Below are 27750 nucleotides of genomic sequence, written 5' to 3' on the forward strand. Positions count from 1 at the left end.
TAACTACTAGTTATACTTTCGAGAATGTACGCACAGTTTATAACGGTACGAGTATTTTTTGCTTTACACTTTAAGGACTTAAATGGCATATTCCTTAGCGGATTCCGCTGTGACGCCCTTAGGTTTAAAAATGTTATATGTATATACACATAGATATGTATGTATACACAGAGATATCGGTATATTTTATATATTTTACATACAATATTTTTAAGTATGGCTTTTGGTAATAGTGTCCAACATTTATGTATATACATAGGTACATAATTATACAAATATTTTAACATTTACATATCTCAAAAGACGCATAAACAAGTGGACCCAAAAGAAGGAATAACTGTGGTTTTATTTAATAGAAGGGAATTTTTCACACAGATACAAAAAAAATTATATAAACAGAAATTAAATGTTTAACACTTCCCAAACCGGTGGAGAAAGATTTATTAGTTAGCCCAGCCAAGCATTTGTAGCATATATTTACCCGAAGTTGGCCGAAATGACAAGCTGTTAATCAGGATGGAGACAGTAAGGTTGAAAGCAGGTTGTAAAGATCGCTGGAACTAAAAAAAAAAAAAAAAAAATACGTAGAGAGTAATCTGGTTTGCTTGGCTAGTCGGGAAGGTCGTTTTTTAAAGGATGGTTCTTTTTGAAACTAATTCTACTATCTACACTTCACCAGTAAAGCGAGTTATGAAGCCCATGTGGGCTATAATAGAGTAACAAAAAAAAAATCATATTTTTTTTACAAAAACGCTTATCTTCAAAGTTTTTGCACATTCTCCAATTGTTGATTGTTGATCATATTTTATTATTTTTCGTATTCAAGTTAGAAGTCAACATAAACTAACGAATGCCCAAATATTTACATATTGCGCGGAAAACAAACTGTGAAATGTAAACAGATTTCTTTTTAGTTCGGTTTACGCCGCTTTTTTGTTGTTCTTTTGTCGCCTTCTTTGGTTTCCAAACTGTGGGGGTGGCTTGATGTCGTCGAATCCAAATAGCCAGAACATTTCGTATAGTTTCATCGGAGAGACAATGTCTTTGTGATCCTTCATTAATCTGCGCACCACATCCGCCTTAACGCAATCGCTCTGCAATGCAGGATTTGTTTCTAATCTGACCAGGCGACCCTGATTGAAAGTCATATTGAGGGCCTCCAACTTGCTGGTGCCATGCATAAGCATCATCTAGAAGATACGGATTTAGCTTCACAGGCGATAGAAAATAGGGTAGCTTACGTCTATCACACGACTGGCGAACGGTCGATCGGCATAATCCAAGCCACAGAACTCGAAGCGGTTGATGCACGTGTGCTTCAGAATGTGGCTGCCGATGGTCTGGAGTGTGTCATTCCGCACGCTGAGAGCGTAGAGCAAACGAACCAGAGTCCGTGCTTGCTGCCGCCGTTGGCCATTGATGAACTGCCAGTTGTGACTGCAGGCCAGGTAGCTGCTCGAGTTGAAGTCGACATCGTAGTGGCTGATGGGGAGGGCCAGCCAATAGTTCATGTTTGGTTGCGCCTTTTCCAAGCAGGGTGGCAATTGATGGGAGGTTAGTGGCATCTTGATGGTTAATAGGAACTCGAAAGCGATGCAAGTCTCGAGTGGATCCTCGGTCTTGGGGTTCAGTTGTGTGGCCACAATGGAGTGAGCACTGATCGGTATATTCGCGCTGTGGTAACAGAGTTTGTAGATTCTTCCTGACTTGCATTTGACCACCGGAATCATAGACATCAAGGAGTGCAGATCCTCACGCAAGCATTTCTGCAACATACTTGTGGAAACGAGTCGACTTACCGTCACCTTATTCTTGCAATCGGAAACCAAATATATATTCCCATCCCGGTGGAGGAAGGCGCGGAATTGGAAAGGCAGCTCCATGTGCAAGTAGCAGCTGAAATCGTTGGGCATATCCATCAGAGTGCCGCGTATATAGCTCGCTACAAGACATGCAAACTGTAAGTGTACCTTAATATCTCTACAATAGATCCCAACCCCAATTACCCGTCTCCGCCAAATTTCCCAAACAGCCAGCGAACATGGAGCCGCGACCCCTCAGTGCTTCGTCCAGCCAATTGGCCAAACACGAGGTGTCGGAAAGAAAGCCCTTGCGTCGCTTACTGGACATACTTAATCGGATTTTCTTGACGACTGCGTCGATCGCTTCTTCAAAACGCAACGACATTTTTGCCCGAACTGCTTGCTCCGCGGATAATAAATAAGCTATAAACTGTGCTGTCGACGTTACTTTCTGTAAATGGCCGTTAAAGCATTTGACAAACGGAAAAGGGCTGTCATGCGATACTACCGAAAGCCGATCGGTGCTGATAAACAAACATCAAATTAAAAGGAAATAAACATTGAACAAGGCCTTTGACTACTTCAAGCAGAAAGTGGAGTTTACGTTTAACTTACCCTATTAATCTTAATTAAACAATCAGCTCGTCGAAATGCATCCACTTACATATGTATGTATGTGGTTTTAAAAATGTATGTTGACAGGAATCAGATATCCTTATGTGTATTTTATCTGAAAGATGTACAATTCTAATGGCATTTTCCCAGCTTACTGGCTTTAAGAACGGAAAAGCTTACTTTACTTTATAAAATGTGAGAAGAATGTAAGCAAAAACCTACATACATTCTTGTATTTTTAGTGAAGTAACGTTTTTTTAATGTGTTATTCCGCAATTATCGCACGAACAGCGAACTATTGTTTTTAAAGTTTTCTCAAAAAACATAATTTTTGAATCGTCGAATTTGGTTGTTGCATCAAAACATTTATAACTTTTTTCAATAGCATTGCATTAATATATACAGGTTTTTAGTGTTTCATGGTTAACTTACAATAGCTGGAAAAATTAGAAAATAACTAAATTTTCATGCTGCCCACTTTTTCCTTTCGCTTTTTCCCTTTGACTTTACGCTGCTCTGCCTTGGCCGCCTTCACTGCTTTTTTGCGGGCTTTCCTGCTATCAGGCGACTCACCGCGTGGGCGTGCCAAGTGTGCGAACTTGGACGAGTCTCCATCTTCAGATTCAGTAGCCTCTTCTTCCTCCTCGTGGTTGGATTCACCGTCACTGGGATCTGCATCCGAAATTTCAGGCTGTTTTTGTACATAAAAAATGTATATTTAATTATGCTAATGGTTGAGCAATTTTTGTTGGGAAGATTCAACGTACCTCGTCCAAGCGCTTGGGAATGTAGGTGTTTTGCCACACAGCCTCGTCGATCTTCTCTTGTGCCGTTATGGCATCAAAATCACGATCCTTTATCTGTTCCGAGATGCGCTCAAGACACTGTTCCATGTTTTCCTCGGTTATCTTTTTGTCCGTTATAAAATCGAAGAGCTCTTTGATGGTCATGGTGGCCACTGACTTTTTGCGAAAGAATTTCAATATGTTGCAGCAGTCCTTCCGCAGAAAGTCGAAAGCATGAGGATGGTTGTGCTCCACTGACTGACTAACATCTATTATCATTAGCTGCCCAGCCTGTAGCAGTATATTGAACTCGGAGAGATCGGCATGCACCAGGCGGCACTGATTGTAGATGCGCCACATGATGACCACGCAGTCACGGTATAGCTCACGGGCCTTCGATGTGGTTAGCTCGACATCCTTGAGCTTGGGCGCCGGCGAGCCGTCGCGCCCACAGAAACGCATGACGAGTACATGGGAACGCAATAGGATAGGCTCAGGCACTGGTACTCCGGCGTTACGCATTCGCAGGTAGTTGCGCATCTCCTTGTCGGCCCAGGTGCACACCAGTTTTTGTGGATTGCGCTTGCAGTAGCCGCGTCGATAGCGAAACTCACCCGACATATATTTATCGCGATCTTTAAACTCTAATATGGAGGTCTTGTATATCTTTAAGGCAAACTCCTCGCCATCCTTGGTTACAGCATGGAATACATTCGCTTCTTTTCCAGTTGATATGCAGCCGTTAATCTCCTGTATGAAGCCGCGATTCAGCAACTTGGTCAGTATCAGTCGCGTTGGTCGATCTATCACCTGCTCCGCCGTCGCTCGATCATGTTTGTCACGTACGCGCTCTCGTTCCTTTTTTTGACGACGACCGATGTTCGCCAGCCGATTAGCCACTCGTGTGCTCATTGATAGTTGATAGTTACTGACACGTTGAGTTCCACTTCCACGTGCTGTAGTCAAACTGCTCGTGGTGTTAGCGGTTGTCAGTTGCGGGTCCACATTGAGTTTGTTGAAACCGCTACAGGCTGCCTCATAGCCATAGTCATCGCCGCCACTTAAATCATCATACTCATATTCATCGTTTTCGTATTTTTCAGACTCTGCAGCTTCTGGATCTTCTATAAGTTCAGCTTGGTGTAAATCATCCTTAGCATCCATTTCACTTAATTTGATGTCCTTAAATATTTTATTATTGTCAGCTTTTTTAAATCTTCAACCCACTCCGACTGTAAATGATGGATTTTCATATGATAATTGTTATTCAATATCTAATACATCCAATTCTCTTTTTACACGGTAGATTGGTTCCAGAAAAAATCGTGTAAGAATATAACCGAGTAAAAAATTACATTGACCATATGTTTTTTTAAATCGTGGTAAATGGAATGTCGTGTAACCATATACTTATAAAATTTTTAATTTGCAAACTGTGTTAAATCAAAACCGTGTAAAAACAGAATTGGGTGTACACCTAGCCCTCGCTTAACACATGGGTTACGTTTCTTGAAAACGTCGTACTAAGCGAAATCGTGTTAAACAAAAAATGTATTCAAATGGCAAAAGTTTTCAAAAGTAAACAGAGAGTACATGTGTACATATGTATGTATGTATTAAAATAAAATGGAAATTCATTTGGTTGAATTTATAATCAGAGCAGTTATCGCAATCAAATCTTTTTCATGGGGTGGAGCCCCTTGCGTGGCAAAAAAATGAGAATTTTTTGTTAAGTGGCTCTTAAAGCTTCATAGTAGCACTGCTTATTTGGTTTATTTGCTTTTGCTGCCATTGTAGAAACTGCAATTTATATAATTCACTTTTTCCACTTTATTTCATTCAACGGTTAAACCTTTTCACTTATCACAAAAGTTTTAAACTTACAATGCGCGCGTCTGAAGAAGTAAAGCTTTGCTCACCAACTAGCAACTATTTATATACATATGTATGTACATACGAGTATGCACTCACTCTGATGGTGTAGAAAGGGGGACTTCCCTTTTTCTAAAAGTGTTGCATCGGGCTGGTCACGAAGAATAAAAGGTGGCAGCGCTACGGAAGGCGCCAAGAATTTACAAAGGTACTGCAACGCCATCTAGCGGTACCGAGCGAGGCACCATGGTGGCAACTGCAGCCACGCAGGCGCAGGGTTGTGTCCCGATGGCACCTCAAAGTGGGGAAACGTCAAGGCCGTGATGAACGGATGCGCAAGGACGTAAAAATCCGCAGGCATACGACATCCGGCCTATAAAAGGCAAGCCGCAACACGCCATTCCTGTTTTTGGGGCGACGGTGCAGACCCACGAGGCAGTGTTTTCTTTTGGTGAACTGGAGGCCGTGCTGAAACCTGAAAAAGGAAAGGAAGAACCAGAAGCCGTTCGAAGGTGAGCATAAGGATATAGATGCAAGGCAGAACTAATGCCGATGTATACATACCTGTATATCCACTTAAATGTGCCGACCAGTGCTTAAATGCCTTTTGTTCCTTGGCATATAGATTTTCCGGCATATCGCCAAGTTTTCGGACAGCGGTGGAACCATACACAGCAGCTGCAGCGGCCGTCATAAGTAGCAGCACGAGCCGCATCGTAGCAGGAGCAACAGCGACAGCAGCAGATCCAGCACCAGCGTCTTCAACGACAGCAGCAGATCCAGCACCAGCGTTTTCAACGGCAGCAGCAGCAACGACAGTGGCAGCCGGAGCAAAGGCGCCCACCCAAGAAGTAGCAGCAGCAATAGCGGCGCCACCACAACGCAACAGCAGACACGTCCGTCTGCGCCATCAGCAGCGGAGGATAGAAAAGCCGGTGAGTCCGTTCCTTGGCCACGCGCCGTGCCTATTGTTCGCGGTTGAGCAGCGACATCAGGCAGAGATCCCGCGCGCCTTACGTCGTGTCGTTTGTATGGGCTGCGCCTGCAGGGTCCCACACGCCGCCCATTGAAGTTTCTGCAAAAGAAAAGAAAGGAAGATAATACAAAAGAAAGAATATATACAGATATAATAAAAACCAAAACAAGGCAGAAAGTGGCACCTAAACAGAGCTTGGCGCTCTATTTAATTCAAAAATTAATAAAAAATTCACACTCTTATACACTTATATTGTACGAAGATTGCCAATTGCAGTAGCGCGCAGTGTTTTATATTAGTCTTATATTTCTATTGCGCCCATGACCGTCGAGAGCTCTCGTTAGGATTTGGTTGGACATTTTTCTATAATTTTTTGTACCGCGCATATTTTTTTTATACACATACACATATATCTATATACATATTTATTTGCCATAAACATACTTGCATGTTGGCGCACATAAAGAACCGCATTGGCCGTTGGCAAGCCTTCTTTATTTTGTTTTTATATACAAATTCTTGTTCCATGTTTACATTGTTTGCACTCACACTCAATCACACTGAAATATATGTATGTTTGTAGCCACATAAACTGAAAATTAATTGTTAATCTTAATCGTCGCACCGTTGGTGATGATGCATTAAAGCAGCATCAGTAGGGGCGGGAGACTCACCTTTGCCATGGAATAGCCCAAGCACGGCCCAAATTTAGGGTATCCAAGAAACATTTTTCCGTTGGATACAGGCAGGGTGGGTACGCCTGGGATAACAACAGCAAAATCCCACACAGTTGTCCGATGCCACAATTTCTGTCCGTCCGCACGTATATAATCTCCTTTTATTCGTATCCGTATTCGTACGGATAGCTTGAGGGAGTTATCCGTTTATTTGTTTTTTTGTCGCATTACGTTTCTTTTAGTTTATGTTAGTTTTTTTTGGTTTGTTTACGTTTTGAATTCGGTTTTGTATATTGCGCGTCGAATTTATTGTAGTGACGGCATTTTGTTTATCGATGGAGGAACCGTGTTATCGGTTATTGTACGACTCACGCGGGCATAGGGTTGGAACCACACACCCAAGGAGAATTCCGCTGAGCCAGCCGGCGTTGCCCAAGAGGAAAAGCGTAGTCGTAACAAAAGTAAAGGTAGCAATTTTGTAATCGTGATAGCCCAAATTCGTATGAAAAGATTTAGTGTTAAGCTAGGGCTAGGTGTATTTTGAACAGTTCTTCAGCGTCGTCCTCAGCGTCGCTGAATTGGTGAACTTCACTCATTTTGTGAAGCAATTACGCAATGTTAAGAAATGAATGCGTCATTTGATTAAATTAAAACTAAAGATAGCTGAAGTAGGGATGTACAAAAACATCGCTGTATCGAGCATCGACGATGTTTTCAACACGATGCATCGATGTTTTACGATGTTTTTTTGCTTGCGACCCATCGATGTTTGCCCAAACATCGAACATTTTTCATGTTTTGTTGGGCAGGTACATTTCTTCGTCTGGTGTACCGGAGAAGATATTTTTATAGCCTGTACCCAAAGGGTAAAAGGCTATACTAGTTTTGTGCAAATGTATGTAATACACAAAAGAATGGCGGTTAAAGCATTTGATAAACGTAAAAGGGTTGTCATGCGATACTACCGTAAGCCGATCGGTGATGATAAACAAACGTGATATTAAAAAGAAATAAACATTGAACAAGGCATTTGAATGTAGAAAGTTGAGTTTAGATTTAACTTACCCAATTACTTAATTAAAAAATCAGATCGTCAAAATGCATCCACATATGTATATTAACAGGAATCACACCTCATGTGAAAGATTTACAATTCCAATGGTAGTTTAAGCTTTACTTTATAAAATGTGAGAAGAATGTAAGCAAAAACCTACATATTTTCTTGTATTTTTAGTGAAGTAAAGTTTTTTAATGCGTTATTCCAATTATCGCACGAACAGCCAACTATTGTTTTTAAAGTTTTCTCCAAATAATTTTTGAATCGTCAACGGTATTATTGTTGATATTGTTTAAATCCACAATTTTACCCAACTGCCTATGTAGATTTATACTTTAAAAGTATCAACATTTTTGATTGTTGCATCACAAACATTTATAACGTTTTTCAATAGCATTGCATTAATATATACACATTTTTATTGTTTTATACAATACTTACAATAGCTAGGAAATATTAGAAATTAGCTACTTTTTCATGCTGCCCACTTTTTCCTTTCGCTTTTTCACATGCTTTTTCACTTTGACTTTACGCTGCTCTGCCTTGGCTGCCTTCACTGCTTTTTTGCGGGCTTTCCTGCTATCAGGCGACTCACCTCTTGGGCGTGCCGAGCTCGTGAACTTGGATGAGTCCCCATCTTCAGATTCAGATGCCTCTTCTTCCTCCTCGTGGCTGGATTCACCGTCACTGGAATCTGCATCCAAAATTTCAGGCTGTTTTTGTACATCAAGCGTCGGCGTTAGCCCTGCTATTTTGCCATAAATGAGATTTTGTTGTACGCCCTGCTTAGCTTTGGCAACGTCGCGCTCGAAATGGCGCACCTGTGAAAAATATATATTTAATTATGCTAATGGCTGAGAATCTTTTGTTGGGAAGATTCGACGTACCTCGTCCAAGCGCTTGGGAATGTAGGTGTTTTGCCACACAGCCTCGTCGATCTTCTCTTGTGCCGTTATGGCATCAAAATCACGATCCTTTATCTGTTCCGAGATGCGCTCAAGGCACTGTTCCATGTTTTTCTCCGTTATCGTTTTGTCCGTTATAAAATCGAAGAGCTCTTTGATAGTCATGGTGGCCACTGACTTTTTGCGAAAGAATTCTGATATGTTGCAGCAGTCCTTCCGCAGAAAGTCGAAAGCATGAGGATGGTCGTGCTCCACTGACTGACTAACATCTATTATCATAAGCTGCCCATCCTGCAGCAGTATATTGAACTCGGAGAGATCGGCATGCACCAGGCGGCACTGATTGTAGATGCGCCACATGATGACCACGCAGTCACGGTATAGCTCACGCGCCTTCGATGTGGTTAGCTCGACATCCTTGAGCTTGGGCGCCGGCCAGCCGTCGCGCCCACAGAAACGCATGACGAGTACATGGGAACGCAATAGGATAGGCTCAGGAACTGGTACTCCGGCGTTACGCATTCGCAGGTAGTTGCGCATCTCCTTTTCGGCCCAGGTGCGCACCATTTTTCTTGGGTTGTGCTTGCAGTAGCCGTGTCGAAAGCGGAACTCACCCGACACATATTTGTCGCGATCTTTAAACACTAATATGGAGGTCTTGTATATCTTTATGGCAAACTCCTCGTCGCCATCCTTGGATATAGCATGGTACACATTCGCTTCTTTTCCAGTTGATATGCAGCCGTTTATCTCCTGTATGAAGCCGCGATTCAGCAACTTGAACAGTATCATTCGCGTTCGTGGATCCATCACCTGCTCCGCCGTCGCACGATCATGTTTGTCACGTACGCGCTCTCGTTCCGTTTTTTGACGACGATCGAAGTTCGCCAGCCGATTAGCCGCTTGTGCGCTCATGTTCGTCGTAGGATCATATTTCTCAACATTAATCCGTGCCGAATAGCGGCGCAGCAGTTTCTCGTTAGGTTGATAGTTACTGACACGTTGAGTTCCACTTCCACGTGCTGTAGTCAAACTGCTCGTGGTGTTAGCGGCTGTCAATTGCGGGTGCACATTGTGTTTGTTGAAACCGCTATAGGCCGCCTCATATGCATCATAGCAATCGTCATCGCCGCCGCTTAAATCATCATAATCATATTCATCGTTTTCGTCTTCTTCAGACTCTGCAGCTTCTGGATCTTCTATAAGTTTAGCTTGGTGTAAATCGTCCTTAGCATCTATTTCACTTAATTTGATGTCCTTAAATATTTGATTATTAATTGTCAGCTTTTTTAAATCTTCAACCCACTCCGACTGTAAATATTGAAAGATTTTTATATGAATAACAATTAAAAAGAAAACTAATGCAAATATCTACTTTTAACAGTTCTTCAACGTCCTCCTCAGCGTCGCTGAATTGGTGAACTTCACTCATTTTGTGAAGCAATTACAATTACAATGTAAAGAAGTGAATGCGTCGTTTGATGAAATGGTTTGGTAAAACTAAAGATTGCTGAAGCACGTGTTTTCTTTTATTAGCCAGCTGTTTGGCCATTCACCACAGAGCGGTTACATTGCTTTGGTATTTTTGACCGCCACGTGGCAACGCCAAAATTGGTTTTTGTTTACAAACAGCTGTTATTGCAAAATGTGATTGTACTTGCTATTTGTGCCCGAATCATTCATAAAAAACTACTTGTTACTGTCAATTAGAAATATAAGGTCCTAAGGATGTTTGTGCTTGCTGAATTAAAGGACAACGTACGCATAGCACCGGACCAATTTCACTTAAAGCTGGTCGACGCCGTTCGCGACGAACTCGACCGAAGACTTGCCAACAAGGTTTGATACAGGACCTGCCCTAATTCACAATTTCAACTATATAATTAACACAACTTCAGGTGCTGCTCAATGTGGGTCTGTGTATAGCACTGAAAGAAATTGTCTCACTCAAAGACTCCATCATATTGCCAGGCGATGGTGCCTCTCATACGGAGGTACTCTTCCGGTACGTGGTTTTTAGGCCCATGGTCGGCACTGTTATGACTGGGAAGATACGCAGCTGCAGTCGTGAGGGCGTACACGTAACGCTAGGCTTTTTCGATGACATCCTAATACCACACGCGGCGCTGCAGCACCCCTCGCGTTTCGATGAAGCCGAACAGGCCTGGGTCTGGGAATATCCACTGGAGGATGGTAGCAAGCACGATCTCTTTATGGATATTGGGGAGCCAATCAAATTTCGTGTATCACGTGAAATATTCGAAGAGACATCACCCACTGGCCCACCCAAGGCCGAGGGCCAGTCGTCGCAGGCCGCAAGTACGTCTGCGGCGGCGGCAGCCGCTTCCGCTGCTGCACAGGAAGTGAAGTCGCCGTACAAGATTATTGTGAGTTCAATGTTGTATTTATTTATTTATCAACCTGGCCAACTACGTTCTTAATCACGCAGGGTGCTATAAACGAGGCTGGGCTCGGTGTTCTTTCATGGTGGGATCAACAAAACAAGGAAGATGATCACGATGAGGAACTGGGGGAGGACAATACAGAATATGAGAACGATGAAGATGGTGAAGGTGCGTGCGAGGAATGATACGACGAAATTATGTTGAATGAAATTATCACCGTAGTCTGCAGTCCAAATATAAGTTTTCAGATAGTACGGACTAGTATTTAAGATAGGAATTTGTTAAATAATTTCTAATTGTTAAGGCCATTCGAAAAGGGCTTCTTGATTAGCTTACTGCCTTAATAGAACCTTAGATAGGGTCTATTTATAATCCAAAATCATTAATAGACCTGCAAAATTATATATTTAAAAGGTAAAACATTAATGAGAACACCCGCCAATGTAAATTAAAAAACCACATCCTTCAAATTTTGCATTAATTTATTTTGTTAGGTATGTATTTTTAGAGTGTCTTCATTTTAGATTTGCAAATTTCATTTGTTTTGTGTTTGTGTTTTACTCCAACTTTTGAAAGAGTTTTCACATTTTAATTTAAAACAAACATGTATGATAATTTTGTGTGCTCCTCCTCATTTGTAGCGCTACTACGTAAGGTAGATATCTCATATAATATACATATATATATAATATTTATATATATATATGTAGATGTGTGTATATATAACTCTGTTCATTTTTGCATTTAAGGTCTAGGGAGGGCTCCAAAAAATCTTTAAATTCGAGCATACTCGCCCGACTCGTACTTTTTGGGAAATTGCTATTTATAAATAAAATGCACTAAAACCTTTGTAATTTGTTGTGTTGCTTAGTTTCGTAATACATATTGTATAAGGAATTGAAATCTTTTTCATGGCGTAGCGTGCAAATTTGTCTAGTCCTTTCTTACGTTCCCCTACTAACTCTTTATTCTCTTTTGCTACATACATGCATAGGTTTTAGGTGTTTTGGAGTTTCTATGTGTTTATTCTTATTAAAATATTTACGTTTCTGTACTTTGTGTTTAAGCATAGGTAGTCATATGGTACAATTCGATTAAAATTTTAGTGGTCGGGGCTGCAAAAGTGTGTAAGTTTTAAAGCTGGTTAGCAACTTTTGCACGTTACGGATATAAATATTTGGTTTTTGTTTAGCATTTTGTGTTTTTGAAAAGTGTTGCTTTGAACAATAAATTGCATAATATTTTGATTTGATTTGCATATTGCATTTAGGTTTGTTTTAGTGTTTGTCTTTTGGGCGCAATGATGTTTTATTTGTTTCTGTTTGTAATTTACAAATATTTTTCGTGTTCACACAAGTTTCACACATACATACATATGTTTAATTACAGTGAAAATAGGTAAAGCTTGCCTTTAAAACTAATATAAATTATTTACTTTAGACATACATAATTATCTTTTGGGGCTTTCTATGTATAGTACTTTCTAAACAGTTCAACTTAACTTAGATCCTTGTAAATCACAGCAAAAAATTAAAAGATACTAGAAACTATAAAGGATTACAGAGCACAGTGGGAACAAAGATGCATTTGCCGACTAAAAGTAAAGATAAAATAGCCCTGAGGCTGCATAAAAATAGTTACAAAAGAACTGAATCTAAAATAAAATCAGTTGTTCAAATACTAAAATAAAGTCAAGTCACCAACTCTGTAAAATTGCTCACAAAACTTCAATATTAACGTCATCCACCAATTATTCGATAATCAAGCAGCGTGGCAAGTGTTCCTTCAGGTAGTCGAAGAGCTCGTGCGATGCCCCAGGACAATTGGTAAGCTCGAGCTCCTGCAGATGCCGCAACTGTATGAGACTGGAGAGGCCCGACGAGGTCAGCAGTGGGCAGCCGGCGAGTGATAATACCTGCAGATTGCGCATGGAGCACAGATGCTGAAGTCCAAAGTCGCGAACCTGCGAGCACCAGCGCAGGAAAAGGGCGGTGAGCGAAAGCATCGTGGAAATATAGCCAACTCCGATATCCGTTATGTGTACACACCTGCAAAAATAACGAAATATTTATCTAATTAGTAATGTTTATTAAAAAGCAATTTATTTTGGCTTTGTATATACAAGTTTTTTGTCTTAAATAAAGTCTTAACGACACTAAAAAATGTTTACAGAACTTCTTAAAAATAATTGTAAAATTGGATAAGAATCACCCTTTTTGAGTTGACTTTTATCAGATTTTGGAGATCTGGAATCCAATGATGATTTCTGGTGACGTTTGTGGACGGAAGTTGATAAATAGTATGTTTAGTGATAAAAATCTAGATTTAAGGAGTTCCATCGGACATGCACATAATATGCGTACTTATGAAATTTGTTTTTTATGTTTTTTTTTTACTTATTTGGCAAACCAGAGCTAAAAAATGTCATTTTTATTTATTATTATTTAACAAAAAATGGGATCGCCAAAGAAAAACTGTTTAGCTGGTGAAAAAATAAAATTAATAAAACGCATGACTAATTACAAGTATACTTTTGAGAGCCCCTTCTTATTCTAAATTTTTCCCTACTTGTTAAAGGTTTCTTCTATTATTATTATGTTCATTAAAGTAGTTGTTAGGTTAAGTGTTTACGCATTTAATTAACGTTATATGAAAACTCAAATATTTTTGTTTTTGTTAATTAATCATAAATAGAGACTTAATAAATTTAAAAAACTTGACTCAATTTACTTAAGAAGTGCTTAAGCTCTCCGTTCTTTTAATCAAATGCCACTTCGCTTTTTCTATAGTATTTAACTAAAGGATTCTAAAGGATTTGAAATCGATTAGAATTAGTACAGCGAGTACAATAATAATAATGTTATCTTAAAATGTACTTCATTTTATCGTACATAAGCTGCACTCAGAAAACATAATAAGTGCAACGAAATCACACTTTTGCGTATGTATGTGCTATACATATAATATTTACTATTCCTGGCTGTATTTATAAAGCACTCTGCGCGTTTATATAGTATGCATGTACATTAATCTCTCCCGGAACAAAAAAAAAAAAAAAAAGAAACGGGGGAAATCCATTAAGCTGCAAAAATATGACGACTAATGACGGCCGTGCAAAGGTGAACGCCGGACACACAGGCGGAAAGTAATTCAACTGAGCGACAATGCAGCGTTTACTCCAGCCCGGAGAGCTGCGGGCGTACTCGTAGTGAGCGTCAGAGGAAATTGAATTTCACTCATGAATAATTACGGGGCGCACTGCAGACTGGTGGGTGTGGAGCGAGTGCGTCGCGTGGTTTTGTAATTAATATTGCGACGGTTGAAAACTTTGCACCCAGAAGGGACCTTGGAAGCGGACAATTTTTCAGTACTTAGGAAGACAGCGAATGAATGAAGTGAACGAGGAATAACAAGAAATGCCAGATCTAGAGCATATAGTGTAGTACTATATACAAAGATGAATATTAATGAACAGTTACAATATTTCAAAATGTGAAACAATCAAAATTGAATTCGCAATTTCAAAAGTATTATACATTTTCGTTAATAATATTTATAAATTTCAAAACAATCAATTCTGTTTTGTTTTGATCTCTATTGAAGTTCCTATTTAGATTATTGTACTCACCTATCCAATGTCAATTCCTCCAGTTGATTCAGATCACAGGCGATATACTCGAGCGAGGCGTCCGTTATGCGTGGACACCAGGACAGGTCTAGGGCGCGCAGTTTTTGCAGATTCTCGGCAATCAGCTCGACACCATCGTCGGTCAGTTTGCTGCAACCGGACAGGCTCAGCACCGTAAGATGCGGCAAGGAGTGCACTGCAAATAGATGGAGGCAAGAATAGAGAGTGAGAGAGAGTTCAGAAAAGTTCGCATTAAGTTGAAACGAAAAGTCTTAAAGTATTTGCAACCAAAGTTGTGCAGCTGGGACCTCTGCAAGTCATGCTTGCTGCACCCAAGGCACGTAGGCTGCCCCACTTGGACTCCTGCCGCATGTCCTATGCCGTTGCAGTGTTTTCGTTTAAAAAGTGACGTGGAATTGAGGTCTGCAGGTTTTCAGAGCGTCTTCGTGCACGCCTCGCTTCCACCGCTCCCATCTAAGGGGCGGCTTATCTTGTGTTGGTGCAGCATCCTTCAGCTCTGGCTCAACATTTGCTGCCCACTCATGTTGTTAAAGTAAGATTTTGCATATTTCATGAAGCGTGTGATTTAACAGCGAAATAAGCCCCATTTCCGCTTAAGCCTCTCAAGTTATTTTATAACCACGTTCTAGAAAATCGTTACTAATTGGAATATATTTAGTAGCCATAGAGTGGAATGCAATTGAATTTAACTTTCTGTAAACTATAATTAAATAGTGATATCAATGAGCCACACCTGCAATTTATTTCTGTGTCCACTGACTGACGGAAAGGCAAAACTTTTCAGACTGACAAGAGAAAAGCATTATTTGTAATTAATTTAAATCTGGTCCTTTTTGTGCTCTGGAAAAAGTCAATAATCAATACTGTCTGTCCCGTTCGCTGACTGGACACTAAATTCGTCAAATATTTCATATTTTACACACGACCGGATATAATTCGCACAAAGGCCATTTGTATGTACATGTTTGTAAGCCTCAAAGATATGTATTTCCTTTTAAAAATTATGTTTACATTTCGAAATGCTCGACAATATTGTTCCTAAAATATCAAATAAATTGTGGAAGGACGGTTGGGTAAACGGTTTGAAATATGCTTCTATTCAAAAACTGGACAGCCCGAACATCCGTCTGTTGGTTCTGGTCCGGACTTTTGTTCGAATTTCCGGCCCAGGCATTTGTGACGGCAAATGAAGTGGAAATTTCAAAGCTGCTCTGAGAAGTGGGCTGGGCTGGGAAGAGGGCTGCTTAGGCGATGATTGACATCTGAAGTGCAGCTGAAATTGACAGTCGATTGGATGCCGAGGCCCAAATAAAAATTAAATTCCCACTGAGGTTCTGAGTGCTCCAAACTTGTTGCTCCATATGCAAATCGCTATCGAACGAGGATTGCCAACATTGCGATACAAAGATACAAGATACTCGTACATGTGTAACTAAAGTGGAATTGTCTGCGCTTCAGTCCAAGCGTAATGCAATCTGCGTTGTAATTAGGTTTTGTGGTTATCAACGGTACTTGCAAAATGGCATTTGCATATGGTTGCGTGTCTGTGTGTGAGTTCGCGAGTGTGTGAGTGCTTGTGCGAATAGGAGGAGATGTTGGTGAATGAATGGGCTGCTGTTGCTTTACATTTGATTAAATTTATCTCTATGAAGCATAGCCTTGGACCAACACATAACGCACATATGTACATACATACATACTCGTATGTACATCGTGTATCTAATTACAGCTTTCATTTTGAATACAGAAGACATACTAAGTAGTTAGACCAGCCATCCGCCCATTTGTGGGCCCTCCCGTCTATTTAAAGGCGCCTTTGTGCTGCAAACTCATTGCGATTTCAAATGGAAACAGACAGAGGCAGCATTGTCCCATTTTCGTCAGAGACAGTTTCGTGCCAGATTTTTCTTTTCCCTCTATTGCTTTGAACATTCCCTTTTTTTCCACGCGTACTAGTTTTGCTTCAAATTTGACTTTTGAAAGACGTTGTCTGTCCATCTTTGGACTTTAGATTCTTTGTTTTTGTTTGGGGCCAGAGCACAGCTTCTGGCACTTTCATTTTATTACTTCAAAGCGTTAAAAAAAAGCAAAAAAAAGAGTGCTTAAATGTTGCCTTTTGTAGTTATCAGAGAAAAATATTTCGATTGGATTTTAGAATGCTCTAATTTTGTAAAGTGATTTGATCTACTGCCTTTAAAAATAGCTAAAATATTGCTTTAAATTTAAAATTTGTTATGTTATAGAAAAGCGAAATTTACGTTATCTTTACTAAAGACAAAAATTACTAAATAAACAAAAAGTCAAGCATTACTTGTATGTTTTTTTAAAATTAATTCAAAATACGTATATGTATAGACAAATTTTATAAGTAGTATATGTAATCAATCATTTTAGATATTTTTAATAAAAACTCATCTTATAATAGCGCTTAAAATATTGTCTGATGATATATTAATAGACCTAGAAATGTTCCAAAGCCAGTAGAAAATTTAAAAAGCAATAAATGTACTTCCATCAGCGTTTTGGAAATGTGAAAGTCTGTTGTACTACTTTAAAAAACTTGAAACCCCAATTTAAAATTGGACATATATCTTTACAGTTATACATAACAGATAAAAACTTTTGTTAAGCCTCGTTATTTAAATTATTTAATTATTTTTAGACAACTATTTAAAATACATTCTTTTATATCTATTTACATGGTGTACAATCCCTTTAAAGTCAATAACTAAAAAAAATGAATCCCTTTGCCAACCTAAGTTTGAGATTCTCCTCGTCCTTCCGGGACATCAGATCTAGAGCTTTGAGGACTGACATTGTTTAGTCACAAACGTGACGTAGTTCCACAGGCAAAGAGTTTGGGTTCAGAGGGCGGAAGAGCGAGAGAGAAAGAGCGAAAGCAGCTAAAATTACCGTTCGTAAGCCGCTTAAGAGAGCAGAAGGCAGTGGAACGACTTTGCTAATGGGAATTAGGAAGCCGGATGAGGGTGTTCGTCGTTGGGAGTTGGATGGTCGGCTGAGTGGGGCACGTGCGATAACTGTGGCCGATTTCCATGTGTGGCGGCTGCATAAACAAAGATAAAAGTGTTGGGCTAATAGAAAATATAGAGGGTTGTCGTGAAAGAAAACAAACTTCAAGTCAAATAGTGTAATGGTCGTCCTCCTGAGCACGCGGTTAATGGAGATGAAGTCGAAAAAATGCAGCGTCCAACTAAGCGGCTTTGAACATGCATGTCCATATACACATTTTCCTATGGCTATGTATGAATAGATGTGTTTAGGTACTCGAGTGTGCAAACCTTTCTACATGCATAGCTATATGTGTGTACTATATACAAGTATGTGTATGTATAAATATATGTATGTAGTGACAGCTTGTGTCTAACTGTGCCCCACTTTGCTTACAGCGAGATACCAAAGCGCATCTCTTGTTTGGCTTCTGACCAAAAAAGCCACAAAACACACAAAAACGATTTGAATTACAAATTACATACCTATGCTCATACATACATGCCCATATGTATGTGTGTATGTATGGATGTAGATGAGTTGTGTAGGCAGCGAGAATAATGGAAAGCATATGAAAAATTAATAAACAACTTGTGCTCGCGAGTCGATGTTTTCATGCGCTATACAAAGCGCACCTTTGTTGCTTTTCTAAGGGTTCCTCTGGGGAGTAGACACTAGAATTTAGATCATTTGCCTCGCGTCTACCAAATGGGGGAGGAATAGAATTGTGAAACCGATTCAGGATAATTGACAGCTGCTCAGGCCCAGCAGCAATGAAATGACACACTGGTTGTTAAAAAGTAAAATAAATTTTATACTTAATTAACTGTTAAATTAAAGTCCAAATCCCAGGTGTACGAACACTAATTTATTTTGTTTTATCCAATAATTCCAATAACTAAAGAAGTGTCTTTTTAGAATTTCCTTTTTTCTATTAATACATATTTCGTGGTTTTTTCTATGATAAATCATAATTTAATTGTCTTTAACAATCTTGTACCTTTATACCAAAAATATATACAGTTGTACATACGTGTATATAAGAGAATGCTTCAAGTTGTGACATTTCAATCTAAAAGATGACGATTTCACTTAATCGAGTATACAAGTATAATAGAAATGCCTAATTGCACACATCATTAAAAAGAATGTCTTTTGTGAACGTCGGCAAAATTCTGGCTTTTGAATCCGGCAATTACTTAAAAGATTTTTTTTTTTGTGCTAGAAGGGCATTAACGAGTTCCGCGAATCGCCAACAATGTCGAATGGAACATCAAGGAGCCAGCGCCAGCAGCTAACTGTAATTGTATCTATCACTGGAAGCTGTGACAATTGTGGGTTAAGCTAAGCAGAGCGAGAACCCCAAGTGCCACAGCAGAGGAAACGTTAGCGGGAGGCGTCGGCGTTGTGTTCAAAGTTAAAAACCGCAAAAACAGTTAATACAAGAGTCTCCTCTGTACGTACGATGGGGACCAAGTGGAAACAGATAAACAAACGAAGCACATTTTGTGCATGTGACGAAATGCAAGCTACAGATACAAATGTGGCACACAGATACAGATACAGATACAGTTACGACTAGGCAATTCTTCTAGATTGGGTTTGCGTATTGGAAATCGCGATTAAATGCCGCCGTCAATAGACCCAGACCGCAGCAAGTGGGAGAGGGATGTCCTCTCTCTCTCCCTTTATCCCCTCTCCTCTCTCTGTCACTCTGTCTCTCTCCCTCTGTCTCTCTGTGTGTCCGTCTGTCTTTGTGTTTGTCGTTCAGTAGTCAGTGGCATCGATTGAATTACACTAAGAGCCCAACTATGTACATAGAAGTGTAGAAGTAAATCACTGCAATGTCGAGAGTCGTTTGTAAGTATGTGGCGGACCGAGACGTCGACGTCACAAGCTCGATCGCTTTTCATAAGTAGATTGGCGCGTATTTATCACGCCTGTAATCGCCAGTCGAATTCATTTCGTTATCAGCGCTCAATCGACGTGCAGTGAATTGCAACGATCGCAAAATAGAAGTGGAAACGCATCTATTGGATGCAAATCCAAAGCATTCTCGTTCTACAACGCAAATTCATATTTACATACGCACTAATGTACATTGACATACCTACATACATACGTGTATGCTTGTTCGTGGAGTGCTTTAATAGTGTGCATGTGTGTGTGTGTGTGTGTGTGTGTTTGTGTGTTTCTCGGTTTATCCTGTTGCAGTTTCATTTTGTGACCGACACTAACGGGTAGTTGCCGATGTGTTCCATTACTCGTTTCTGCGATCACAAATTCTGAAACTGCCACAAAAAGCATCAAAGACGCCCCAAATAGGAACACATACAAGTACTATATGTAAATACTACAAGTACATACTACATATGTGCATACCTATTGTGCAAACTGTATGACAGAGCTCGGATTTGATGAGTTTCTCGAAACGCGCCGTGCTCGGTGATGTGGCAAATGATAATCTGGAAGCACATTACGTTTATATTTCCTAGCGAAGACACATTATAATTGGCATATTCAATGCCGTGTGAGAGAACAAACATTCGCATCTAAACCACATTGTGTTGAAGGAGAAGAGGGGTATGTACTATACGCTGGCAAAAATGACTTGGAAGACTGTGAAATATTTCGTTTAAACATTGTGATTACACGGCGGTTCAAAAAATATGTTGTAGCTAAAAATATTGATGGCATTTTCAAAAATGTATATAATTTTTAAATTACTAGAGAAGAGATTTTTTAAAAAATATTATTCAAAAAATGAATTAATTTTCAATTCATATTGTAAAGTAGTTTTATAAGTTGTATTGGCTTATAAAATAGGTAAAAAAAAAAAAAATGCCAGCCAAACAGCAATTCATAAGTCAAAATCATCGCCAAGCCGCCGAATTAAATTATTTCAATTCATTTTCACATGCGAAGTCGAATTTATTATCGAAACCTTTCGAACATATTTTCCTGCATTAAAAGATTGTCAAGAAAGATTTCTTTTTATAACAGAGCTTTCTAGATTTTCTCTCTATGTGGTGAATTAGGCTGAAGTAAACAATTTCTTGAGGCTTCATAATTAGTCGTTCACCTATAAGTTTCTAATTTAAGCCAGAGTTTGGTGTTAAGTTGAAATATGCTTCTACAAATGTGTTAAAAGCCCACTACTTACAAAAATTAAATTGTTTATACTCAATATCTGATCAGAGAGGCTGCGTAGTGAGAAGGTTCTTTTCATTTTCATTTTTTTAAACAAAATTTAGGATAAGTTCATTTAGTTGTAAAATGTAAACGGAATATTAATTTAAAGGCATAAACGTATGTACATATGTATATACATTGTAGCCCTCAGTTTGTTTCGCTCAATTTACAGAATTTACAACTGAAAGCCAATAAAAAGTTTAGATATTGGTTACTAAATAAAATCAAACACACTTCGCTTTCCTCATACAAAATGAAAACTTTCTAAATTGGATTTTTGATATGCACAAACCCATACATACATGAGTATGTATTTGTGTGGAAAATCCACAGGATAACGACGAATGGATGAGTTAAGGGATTGAATGCCTCATTGAGTGATTGAGCAATTGAAAGGCGCATTAAGCATCACCAGCCATAAAATGCTTCCAATAAATGAATGTTCGATATTATATAAAAATACCTAAAGTGTACATATGTATGTATTCGTACATATATGTAAATGTGATTATAAATTATACAAAAACCTTTCTGTGTGAGAAAATCGATGGAAATTGTTGATGCCAGTTGTGTGGGCAGATTAGGGATATAGCATAAGGCGTATTATAGCTGACACTTGACATGAAATTTATGAGTCTGGCTTCAAGTATTTTGACTAATAATTGCTTGAAGTTTAGCTCCCAACTTACCCGTGCCGGATTGTTTAAATGGCCAACACACATCGCACATATATAATTATTACAGAATCGATTTGAATCTGTTACACGCGCAACCACAAGTCAACGCAGAAAATAAAGTGATTTTTAGAGCTATAAACCGTTATATTTAAATATAAATATTTTAATAATTCACGCAGAATACATACTCCTAGAAATCGATATGCTTTACTAAGATTACACTTGTATAGATTGCTATACGAGTAATCCGAAATAGCTTTACACTAAATAATATAAGATACCTTGAAAAAAGTCTGATAATTAGCCATCAACCTATTTATTTATTTTAGGCATTACGGGAGCACGAAAAAATGTCTATAAAGGCCAAATGGAATCCAAGCTAATACTTTCCTGGATTTGGCAGTGCTTGCGTGCCAAGTTTGATAATTGAGATGAACGGATGGTTAGACGGACTTGATTTGTCACGCTATCTTCTTAGTGTTACACACAAGTACAAGAAACAATTGTGTTGTATTATTTATTTGGGTCTTGGATAAATTGAATCTCGTATTTATTTCATTTTTCAGCCTAACAGTAAACAATCAAAATGTTATTTCTAGCCAAGCTAAAATAATCGCCATACAAGTATATTTGTTTCTGTCTATTTACAGCCTAAGGTTCAAAGAACTTTAATTCTCCACACGCACATGGTATTGGAAGTAAGGAATGATTTTCTTTGCCATCTTAAAGCAGTCACGAATCCCCAAATATTGGTGATACACAACAATGGTAATAAAATGTACGTGAGAAGCCGAACTATGCCTTATTCTACAAAAACAGCTGAGCTTTTCCCATGTGAGCAGCAGGGCGTGGAAGGTGCCTAAAAGCAGATAAGCGAAAGCTTTAAATAAGAAAACAGTGAGCGGAGCCAACCATTGACATGGTTACAAGGACGCCATCCACTTGAGGGTGGAGAAAAAATAAAAATATCAGACCTAGAGACAAAGGCACATAAAAAAAAATGTCGTTAGTTGTTATGGCAAATGTAAATGTATCTCAAAGATACACAACTCGCAAGTTGTTTATTCGACATATGTACATATGTATGTGTGGAGTGTGTAGCTGGTGCTTTGTGTCTGTATGTGTGTTTTGGAAGGGGGATGAGGGAACGCGAGTTTATTTTTATTCCATGTTTTACGACACTATTTTGACGTAATGTTATGCCCCAGGCAAATTTTCATTTACATATCAAGTAGATGTCGGTTGGAATATTGTGCGGTTTTTTTTTTGGCGTTTATTCTACGTCTGCCTAGGACACTTTTTGGTGCAGTATTTCTGGGAATTGAAATCGATAATGGTTGTTGTTTTGAAATTGAGAAAAGCAATTTATTTCCCTGTCTCTAATACTTACACCTGTGGCATGTCAAATCAATGAATTAGGTTGGACGAGTTCATTCTGCGTGAAAGGCTCGGTAAAAGGCAATAATTGGATTCGTATGTAATACAAATACACATTCAATTCCAAGAAAAATGTTGTTCCTATAGGTATTAAGTTGATTACAGCATGAATTCAATAATAACAATTCTGTGGATGCTAAAATGTATTGAATAAAAAATGTTATGCATTGAAAAACGATTTTCTCTGAGAATTGAATCGCCTTTCAGGTTAACAAATATAATTGACTGTTCGCAAATTATTAAATGAGAGGGATATAGTTGAGACATAGGTTTTAAACACAGATAGTGACTACCAAGCAATCAGATCTGCCCCAGGCTTATCAGCTCTTCTGTTCAGCCCGTCAGTTCAGCAACAAATATATTCGAAATTATTATAATTTTTTGAAAATAATTTGTTTCTTTTACTTTTGATTACTTATGACTACTTATTAGAAGAAAGCGAACAAAGGCTGTTAATTTATGAATAATTATTAGTCACTAGGAAGCAGTTTCTGTAAAATGCATAGCCTTATGTAGAGTGAAGAGGTAAATTGAAACGATATCAAGAAATTTAACAATAATCTATAATTTAAAAGCAAACCCCTGGAAAAAACTATAAGACTGCGTCGCGAGCCCAACAATAATCTCTACTGCTACCACGCAGATAGTAAATATTATTAATAAATAGTTGTAAGAAAACTCTCAAAAAATAAAAACTATAAATTGAATTAAAATGTGTAATTCAGAATTTAAGAATTGTTATTATTATTTAATTTTGTTTTCTTAATTAATGATTTAACATCTCAAATACTCCAAACAATGAAAAAGTACATTTTGTATAATTGTTGATAACTGTACTTGAATATTAATATCAAGCTGGGCGTTAGAGTGCAAAAAAGAACCAACAAATCCCACAAAAAGTTGTTGGACGAATAAGTCAACGTCAGTGTTGGACTAATATATATTTATGTATATGTATGTACAAGTATATGTACATTTCCGGATCCCTTTTGAATGGCACCATTTGATTTAAATGCCTTTGAGTTGCTAAATTAACGATCGATAAATATTTGTGCACATTTTCGTAATTGATGGCATACGCGACGTATGAGCAATGCCATTAAGCGAGTTAATTAATGAACCCAAATTGCCGCAGCCCAATGAAGTGAGCGAGTGTGCAGTTTTTATGAAGCTGGCATAATTGCTCATTAAAATAACGTTTTTCTTCTTTTTTGTTGCTTTTTTAATTTGCTGACAAAATGCTTGTGCAGACAACGAGGCGTATACATAACACAGTTATGTGCAAGCAGTTGCATGATTTTCAACATAAATTGAAAACATTTCGCAATACATACAAGTACGTGCGGGAATTTCGCTTTAATTATTGCTGCAAAGTTGCAAAAAGTTTAAAACTGTTGCCAACTGGCGATTGCTCCAATTAAGTCCAACATTCTCATACTCGAAAGTGAAGGCAATTGCTCCTTTAGATTTTGGCCCAGAGCAACAGCAGACCAACCATTCATGATTCCTTTTCCTTCGACTTCCCTGCCGCATCTGTTGTAGGACTTTACCAACTGCAGTAAATTCTGCGAACTTTCGAAAGATATTCGTTTCCTTTTTTTCGCCCATTTCCGATTTCATTTTTTACCCTTCCAGTAACGGAGTATGTGCGGAACTAGAAATTCATAAGCCCAACTATTTTTTATAATTTTTGTAATGCAGCAAAAGAAATGATAGCGTTAATGCAAAGGCATTTATTGCCTAGTGGATTAACATTTTTATGAATATAAAAATAAAAGAAAATTGCCCTTGCTCTTGACATTTTTAGTAATTTTACTAACGTTATATTATTTGTAGGAGATAAATTTCAATTCCTTTTGGTTTGCTTTACAATATATGTATGTATGTATATATGTAGATGTTCCTCTGCAGGGTGTATCCTTGTCGAATATACTTCTTTCTCATGTGGAGCTGTAGGTCGAGTTATGCTTGTCCATTTCGTTTTGGCCCGCATGTGCGCCTGTAATTGCATCAATTTTTTTTCGCATTCTGCTTCGCCTTGTGCATGATAAGCCTGGTCTCAGAGGATGCAGAGCTGCTAGGAATTTGAGGCGTCCATTTGAGGATGTTAATTAAATTCACTACTTTTTGCTTTACTTTGGATGAGTGTGCGATTTCACAACAGTAACTTAAATTTGACCAGAGTGCGATTTTAAGTTGCAACTTTCAATAAAATGTGCATCAATATTGCTTTTAAAGCTGTGTAGCAGCTTTAAATACACAAGTACATATGTTGGAGGGGGATTTTCTTTTAATGCAACTTGCCATTTTCTCTATGAGTATTTAAAATTACTTGTAAATTGAAAGTATTACATATTTCTGCCACTTCTTAATGACCCAGAAAATATATATGCAAATATATTTTAAATTTCCTCTTAAGAACCCTAAATCAGTAATTCAATACAATTTCAATTTTGCATTTAAGAAATTGAATTTCATTCAGAGAAATCACATATAAGCTGCTTACAATTGAAAACAATTTTGCCGGTCGTTGAGGAGGACAAAATGCCAATTATGGCAACAATTGGAAACCATTTGATTTGCTCGCAAGGACAAATTCCCATTAACAGATAAATATTTGGCTTAATATCTGCATGTACATATCTAGATCTTAATATCCCTGTTTTTTTAACTTTTAAATATTTTTAAATGATTTTACACGAAATGTGGCGAAAAGCAGGCATCTTTGAGAAGAAAATTAGATGACTGAGATTTCTCTATATCTGAAGCGACACCATCATCTAACGGAAATCCTATACAGAATGATCTTAATGAGAATGAAGAATAAAGGTACGCCTACACTCACAGATATATACATATACTCCAATAAATATGCTTCAATACTCACAACTTTAGTTATAAACAAGTAAAAGGCGTAGGAACGGCCCCCAGAGACAACATAAATTAGCTAAGAAGTAAGCAGGAACGGCTAATATTAGCGCACGTATATACTTAGTATATAGGCAAAGGAATTGTAGAAATCCGCTTGGGTAAATAATGTTTGGAACGTGCAGACCTCATTAGGCCTCATTAGGGGCACGAGATGTACGATACACATACAATTTGATAAGAACTGCGATTACGCAATGCCATGTTACGTCACGACGACTGCCACACGAAACTATTCAAATGAGGCAGCACCCCGACGGTTCATACAACAATAATAAAAGCAGCAGAGCACTGTTCGTGGCAACATAGAACATGTTTGAAAAATTCAACATTTCAGCATTAATTTGTATAAATGATTAAATTAATGTTCATTAAAACGAAAAATACTGTTGATGCGCCAAACTCAATTTAAGCGCTGGCCGGGAAGTAAATTAAGACATAATTTAACTTCCACTGTCGCCAAATGTTTAGCAACATATTTGCAGACATTGACTTGCGGGCTGCTGCCAAAACGTCTAAATGCCACATTTGGCAAGTCGACAAGATTTATGGCACGGTGCCGTTTCAATCAAAACAAATTTGCGGTAGCTGTCGTCGTGCTTTGATGAGCGCATTTGCAACTTGTTATTTGAGGAATTTATGGGATTTCAAAACAAATGGCTTGTAATTTCGCATAATTTGAAAATATGCTATAATTTCACTCAGTCAGCATCTGAAGGACAACTCATCTGCAATATGAAATGATAAAGTTAACTTTGTTTAAGTTTATTTAAGTTTCATTCATAGCTTGGAAATTATTAACTTGTAAATTCAGTCTCTAATCAATTGATTCAACTGCATATAAATCAGTTATATAGATAAGTATTTATAAGCACAATCTGTAGATTATAGATAGGATAAAACATAAAAATACCCTTTAAACATTAAAATACTGCTTATGGCCAAGTCCCCCGAAACGGTTGCTTAGATTATTTGGATAGATTTTTGGGTTCTGTCAATAAACGGGTAAAATTACAATCAAAATATGTACTGTTAATTAGTGCAGTGATATTATTTTATTTTTCTGAAACATATCGGCATCAAATCTAATATTTCAACTAAACTACTTTAATCGTAGTTTTTATTCCACTTGTAAGCAATTAATGTGGAAACTGATACAAATTCGGTGTACAACAATTACAAAGGAATTTTAAGCAGTTCCTATTGAAGCAGAGTGTTCTAATATATTACTCTTCTCTCTATTTCGGCACACTATATGGCGTACAAATAGTTAAGTGGAGCTGAGATGAAGACTGAAGCTGTCTGTAGTAGCAAAATATTTGCGTAGTCTGAGTGCGCCAACTACCGCTAATGACGTGTCTCACACCCTATTCATAAATACTTCAGTTCTAAAATTAGTAGAAAATGGAACAACTGGCAAATTCTCACCGGCCAATTAGGAAAATCCAGGGTGGAAAGTGTGCCAACAAACTGTAAGAGTGCATACATAATAGCCATCATTAAATTTTTCCGTGGAAACGTTTAAGACACAATGCAGAAAACGCTAAAGACATGCAACGTACATATTTAGGTTTGAATAAAAGAGGTTGTCTGATAAATGGTCGCTGTTTGGCAGAACTACAGCTAAACGAGGACCAAAGAAACTGGGCTAACATTTTCCACAACCTATACCTATGTAGTGAAAACGACGGCGAAGAATGACGTCTGAAAACGGTACAAAATAAATAAGCCAACTGCTGCCAATACTTGTATATACTCGCACAT

General features: G+C 38.3%; 4 protein-coding genes and 1 long non-coding RNA gene across 7 annotated transcripts in view; 2 read left to right on the top strand and 3 right to left on the bottom strand.

Moving 5' to 3' along the window:
* Window positions 1-763: 763 nt before the first annotated feature.
* On the bottom strand, window positions 764-5343 carry LOC115622624 (serine/threonine-protein kinase RIO1-like). Of its 2 annotated transcripts, none has more exons than XM_030516631.1 (4): window positions 2418-2643; window positions 2007-2326; window positions 1242-1942; window positions 764-1190 (listed from the first exon to the last, which is right to left on the bottom strand). In XM_030516631.1, exons 2-4 carry the CDS (start codon window positions 2185-2187, stop codon window positions 921-923), a joined length of 1152 nt encoding a protein of 383 aa, XP_030372491.1. In that variant the 5' UTR covers window positions 2188-2326; window positions 2418-2643; the 3' UTR covers window positions 764-920. The 2 variants fall into 2 exon arrangements, with proteins under 2 accessions (XP_030372491.1, XP_030372490.1); XM_030516630.1 differs by lacking the exons at window positions 764-1190; window positions 1242-1942 and adding exons at window positions 3185-4434; window positions 5174-5343 and having other exon boundaries at window positions 2192-2326; window positions 2418-3108.
* A 2757-nt stretch (window positions 5344-8100) lies between these two features.
* Window positions 8101-10204, bottom strand: LOC115622220 (serine/threonine-protein kinase RIO1-like). Of its 2 annotated transcripts, XM_030516118.1 has the most exons (4): window positions 10065-10204; window positions 8672-10000; window positions 8226-8605; window positions 8101-8117 (listed from the first exon to the last, which is right to left on the bottom strand). In XM_030516118.1, exons 1-3 carry the CDS (start codon window positions 10119-10121, stop codon window positions 8252-8254), a joined length of 1740 nt encoding a protein of 579 aa, XP_030371978.1. In that variant the 5' UTR covers window positions 10122-10204; the 3' UTR covers window positions 8101-8117; window positions 8226-8251. The 2 variants fall into 2 exon arrangements, with proteins under 2 accessions (XP_030371978.1, XP_030371977.1); XM_030516117.1 differs by lacking the exon at window positions 8101-8117 and having other exon boundaries at window positions 8176-8605.
* A 152-nt stretch (window positions 10205-10356) lies between these two features.
* On the top strand, window positions 10357-11564 carry LOC115622222 (DNA-directed RNA polymerase III subunit RPC8). The gene is made up of 3 exons (XM_030516119.1): window positions 10357-10528; window positions 10588-11076; window positions 11139-11564. The coding sequence occupies exons 1-3, from the start codon at window positions 10418-10420 to the stop codon at window positions 11277-11279; spliced, it is 741 nt and encodes a 246-aa protein (XP_030371979.1). The 5' UTR covers window positions 10357-10417; the 3' UTR covers window positions 11280-11564.
* A 20-nt stretch (window positions 11565-11584) lies between these two features.
* The window catches only part of LOC115622223 (F-box/LRR-repeat protein 16), a 45682-nt gene continuing 29516 nt past the window's right edge, over window positions 11585-27750 (bottom strand). The window contains exons 5-6 of the mRNA XM_030516120.1: window positions 14723-14918; window positions 11585-13142 (exon numbers count right to left, since the gene is read on the bottom strand). Of these exons, the coding sequence (XP_030371980.1) occupies window positions 12845-13142; window positions 14723-14918 (494 nt within the window). The 3' untranslated portion in view covers window positions 11585-12844. The remainder of the gene's footprint in view (window positions 13143-14722; window positions 14919-27750) is intronic.
* On the top strand, window positions 19776-23790 carry LOC115622224. Its single transcript, XR_003995336.1, has 2 exons — window positions 19776-20335; window positions 21951-23790. It is a non-coding gene; the product is annotated as an uncharacterized LOC115622224 (long non-coding RNA).

This window comes from Scaptodrosophila lebanonensis, unplaced genomic scaffold (assembly GCF_003285725.1).
Source record: "Scaptodrosophila lebanonensis strain 11010-0011.00,11010-0021.00 unplaced genomic scaffold, SlebRS2 tig00000043-arrow-pilon, whole genome shotgun sequence".
NCBI lineage: Eukaryota > Metazoa > Arthropoda > Insecta > Diptera > Drosophilidae > Scaptodrosophila > Scaptodrosophila lebanonensis.